The sequence below is a fragment of the Geospiza fortis genome, unplaced genomic scaffold, assembly GCF_000277835.1.
Source record: "Geospiza fortis unplaced genomic scaffold, GeoFor_1.0 scaffold193, whole genome shotgun sequence".
NCBI lineage: Eukaryota > Metazoa > Chordata > Aves > Passeriformes > Thraupidae > Geospiza > Geospiza fortis.
Genome location: NW_005054523.1, coordinates 514,679 through 519,596, shown reverse-complemented (window position 1 = coordinate 519,596; position 4,918 = coordinate 514,679). Strand labels below are relative to the sequence as shown.

At 50.3% G+C, this 4,918-nt stretch overlaps 1 protein-coding gene across 1 annotated transcript in view; it reads left to right on the top strand.

Moving 5' to 3' along the window:
* ACVR1 (activin A receptor type 1) overlaps nucleotides 1–4,692 on the top strand; it is a 35,878-nt gene extending 31,186 nt beyond the window's left edge. Inside the window, exons 9-10 of the mRNA XM_005429105.3 lie at nucleotides 2,384–2,514; nucleotides 3,429–4,692. Coding sequence (XP_005429162.1) covers nucleotides 2,384–2,514; nucleotides 3,429–3,563 — 266 coding nt within the window. The 3' untranslated portion in view covers nucleotides 3,564–4,692. The remainder of the gene's footprint in view (nucleotides 1–2,383; nucleotides 2,515–3,428) is intronic.
* Nucleotides 4,693–4,918: the final 226 nt, after the last annotated feature.

Below are 4,918 nucleotides of genomic sequence, written 5' to 3'. Positions count from 1 at the left end.
GGTGCCCAGAGCAGCTGGGGCTGCCCCTGGATCCCTGGCAGTGCCCAAGGCCAGGCTGGACATTGGGGCTTGGAGCACCTGGGACAGTGGGAGGTGTCCCTGCCATGGCAGGGGTGGAATGAGGTGGGCTCTAAGGTCCCTTCCCTCTCAGACCATTCTGGGAGTCTGTGAAGTAACAAGGAGTGGAGGTAAGAAGCCACTGCAGTACCCGTGAGTTGTAGGTGATTGGACAGCAGAAAGCCAGAGGCCCCAGCAGAGCAGGAGGGTGTGCTGGGAGTGACAGCAGTCACCTCCAGGCTGTGCAGGGAGCCCAGGCTGTGGGCTGTGCTGGGAATGACAGCAGTCACCTCCAGGCCGTGCAGGAGGCCCAGGCTGTGGGCTGTGCTGGGAATGACAGCAGTCACCTCCAGGCCGTGCAGGGAGCCCAGGCTGTGGGCTGTGCTGGGAGTGACAGCAGTCACCTCCAGGCTGTGCAGGAGGCCCAGGCTGTGGGCTGTGCTGGGGAGCCGGGTGTCCCTGGCAGCGGGCGAGGGCAGCGTGTCACGGGGCAGTGACACACTGTGGGACAGAGGTTGAGTGGCCCCTGGCACTGCCGAGGGCTCCCGCCACGCTGGACAGAGCCCAGAGGCTCCCCAGGCACCACTGGAGTAAAGGCCAGCCTGCTTCCTTTGTCTTCAGCACTGCGTATCTTTGCAGCAGCCAGTTATGTGCCCTGTGCTTGGGAAAGAGCACATGACAATAGGAATGAGAGCCAGAGGAGAGAAAGTTCATCTGTGTATCCTCGTGCCCTGGGAGTGTTCAGAGCTCTGGGACAGCTGGACTTGGGTGTTTGTCTCCTGCCAAGCCCTGGCCTTACCTGCAGGACAGGTGTGGCAGCAAGGGCACACAGAGGATTGTGTTCATGAGGTCGCACAGTAAAGTGGGTTCCTAAGACAGGAATTCAGCCCAGCAGGTGATGTTTGGTAGCTGCAGTTGGGAATTGCTCTGAGCAGGAGGGTGGGTGATGCTTTGCATAGCACATGTCACTTGTCCTGTGTCCATACTGGAACAGCACCAGGCAAACTGCAGGCTGCCTGGTGCTTCTGTGGGAACTTGCTTGGGTAGACAGGTCTCCAAATTACCCTGCTGCTCTCCAAGGCACTTGTAAGCTCCTGGTTCCCTTTTACACCCTTTTACAGACTTTTGCAGAGTATGCACAAGAATATCTATGGGACTTTGATCTTCATCTCCAATAGAACAGGAAAACTAAAATTAAACTGCTGTAGGAAAGATTGAGAACCTCTTTTCAGTTTCAGGGTATCCAAAGCAGCAGAGATTCTCCTGGATTTCATGTCTGGCTGTGGGACAGCAGATTTCAGTCTGTGGAATTTCTGTCAGCAGCAGCTATTTGATGTTCCTGCTGGACACAGAGGGCCCCATTAGCTCTGGCTTTTTCCACCCTGCTGACCCAGATGCCTGTCTTTGAACACCAGTTTGTAAATTGGCTTCCTGAGAAGGCTGGGCTCCCTGCAGGTGGTTGGTGAGCCTGATCCATTGAGGAAGCAGGGATTTGCACGTGTGTCCTGGGGAGCAGGCAGAGGGGCTCCAGCCTGGCAGTGTTCTGTGGGTGGGTGATGGGCTGGGGCAGCGCACACACACAGACTCTGGTTTCAGTGCCAAAGCCCAGGACATGGCCAGGCTGGATGGGGCTTGGAGCAGCCTGGGACAGTGGAAGGTGTCCGTGCCCATGGCAGGGGTGGAATGGGATGGGCTGTAAGGTACCTCCCAGCCCAAACCAGTTTGTAATTTCATGAAGATGTATTGAGCTCCTGAGTGCCACAGGCTCTTGGGTGTTTGGTTTTGTGATGGCATGTGGTGCCAGTTACCCTGGGGATTTTACTGTTTTCATAGCAGGGAATGAAATGGTGCTTTGAAGCACCAGCTTGAGGGTCTGTGGATGCTGACATGCTTATTGGACTCTTTGAGGAATTACAGAAGCACCAAAGTGTGTGTTGAGCTTGTTAGAAACCCCAGTGCAGACCTTACATTTTTCCATCTGCTCGTAGAAATCCCGGTTTTTGGTAGGCAGGAAAGCTGCATGCATTACAAAACATGGCCTTTTGGCAAGGGATTTACTTCTTCTTTCAACTCCAGCATCTGCAAAGTGGGTATAGCTCATACTTTGTGGACTTGCAATATGAGCCAATTAATTAACATTTTGAGTAGAAAAAGCTGTTCCTGGGGCAGTGAAGGCTGTTCTGTTGTTCGAAGGCTGCATGACACTGTAGGGTTGAGTTCTAAAGCATTTTTGTACCTCTTAGGTGGGTTTTGTGTTCCCTCTGTCCCTGCAGAAGTGCTGTTCACTGTCACAGTCGTTGAGTGATGTCTGTTTGTGTCTCACCAGGAATCGTGGAAGACTACAAGCCACCCTTTTATGACTTGGTTCCGAACGACCCCAGTTTTGAAGACATGAGGAAGGTGGTCTGTGTGGATCAGCAGAGGCCCAACATTCCCAACAGATGGTTCTCAGACCCGGTCAGTGTCTGCTGGTCTCTCTGACATTGCCATGGAAGCTTTCCCAGTTGTCACTCCCTGGGGAGGATCTCGATGGCCTCGTCAGCAGCATCACCTGGGCAGGGTGGGATGTGCTGCCTGGCTTGGGGAGCACTGGGCAAACTGACAGCTGCCAGCTCTGAGCTGCTCACAGACTGGCCTTTTAGGAACTTGATTACAAAAAACCTTACAGCTGCTTTTCCCAGTGGCTGTTCTCCCTCCGAGGGGAGGTGAAGGGGAGAGAAGCTGGTCCAGGGCTTTCTGTGGCTTACAAGCGCACACAAAGAATGCTGGGCTTTCCTGCCTACAAGATAGAGGCTGTTGTTCTTTTTGCAAGACTGATGCTCAAGTTAATTTTTCTTCATCAGTATCAGTCTGGCCTCTCCAGGCTGCCCTTGGAGCTGTGGAAGTCAGTTTGAAATCTGTAGGGTTGGGCAGGCAGAGTGCCCATGTCTGAGGTTGGGGTGTGGAGCTGTGCCCTGTGCTGGGAGCCCAGCCAGTTAAATCTTGCTGGGCATGATGAAATCACAGTCAGAACTTCGGTACCTTCTCAGCTGCCTTCATGTGTCTGCAGGAGTTGGTTTCATTGAAGAGAAATTCTGTGTAGGGTTTGCTTAATTAGAAAAACCCCCAACACTGTTGTTTAAAGTTGCACTAGTTGGTCACTCCAGTCAGCCCACGGGCCAATTGTGCTCTTGGTTTAATCAAGTTCTCAGACTTCAGGAGCTTTTCAAAACATGTAAGCTCTGTATTTGATAAATAGTGGGAAGCCCTGAAAGCGGAGTGTTCATTAGGCAGTAAAACCTCTCTGTGTGGGTGCCTGGCCCCAGCCAGTGCTTCCTTGGCTTGTTGTTTGTGAGTGACCCCTGTGCTGTGTGGTTTCTGTTCCTCCCCAGACGTTGACGTCCCTTGCCAAGCTGATGAAGGAGTGCTGGTACCAGAACCCCTCGGCCAGACTGACAGCCCTGCGCATCAAAAAGACTTTGACCAAAATTGACAATTCCCTAGACAAACTGAAAGCTGACTGTTGACCCTCTCCTCGTGGTGCTCTCCTGGCAGGAAGGCGCCTGGCTGGCCCGCAGGGCTCTGCCCAGGCAGTTCCCAGCCCTGGTCGCCGTGGCTGCTCGGAGCTCTGGGGAGCAGCTGGGCACCCCGGGCACTGCCCGGCCACGCCGGGCGGCGCTGGGGACTCAGCCGGACGCGCTGTGCCTGGGCTGGTGGCCTGAAGGAAGACAGAGAAATCCTAAGACAAGATCAGGGCATTAAACAATGGCTTTGAACAGCTTTTTTATTTTTATTTTTTTTTCTTTTTTTTTTTTTTTGTTTCTTTTTTTTTCCTTTTTGTTTTTTTTAATATTTTATTTTAATTCTCCTAATCACTCCCAAGGTGAACACATGGAAGTGGTAAATTTTAATCAGCAATATTGCCTGTGCTTCTCTTCTTTATTGCACTAGGAATTCTTTGCATTCCTTACTTGCACTGTCACTGTTAATTTTAACGACATGACTTGCCAAAAATATGATTGGCTGTATCCTGCATTGATCTATGCCTGAGTAATAGGAAAAGAATTCGGTAAACTGAAAATGTAACTGTCAGACTTTAGCTGCATTTTACATGTGTACTGATGTTTACAATAATGCTGAACATTAGGAATTTCTTGTTTATCCAAAACTTGCAAATTATTTATTACTAGTGCACTTGCCAGTTTTTTAAACTGTAAAATAAGTGCATAAAGTTAAAGCTTATTTTTATGTGGCCTCTTTCATGATTTCTTACACAGACGTTTTTGTAACACAATATAACCTGAAACATGAATTGTTTTCTGTATTATCATATTACAACTCGATAGTCACATTTTAAGTGCTTCACATTTGTAGGTGTGTGGTCTGTACCATATTTTCAGTTGGAATATGGAACATATATATAGCCATTTCCCACAGGACCTTGCGTCTGGCATCTTACTGGTCTGGGAAAGGAAAGCAATGGAGGAGTTAACTAGAATATTAGGTCATGAATGCTGTGGGGAAAATGCATTTTATTTCTTCTAAGCTATATAATATGCATTTAAACTCTGCCAGAAAAATAACTATTTTGTTTTAATCTACTTTTTCTATTTAGTAGTTATTTGTATAAATTAAATAGAATGTTTTCAAGTCAAACGTGGGAGTGTTTTAGTTGTGTTTCTGCCTGTCAGTGATCAAGTGTTCCCGGGGGGACCCCGGGCTGTACCTGCAGGGTCCTGGGGGCTGCTCATGCCCCTCCGAGGTGCTGAGGCTCCAGAGGGGCAGCAGGAGGTGCTGGGCTCTCGCTGGCCATGGCCCAGTCCCTGTCCCGTGGTCAGCATCCCCAGCCCTGGGAAGCAGTTGGCTTGGTGGGCACCAAGGC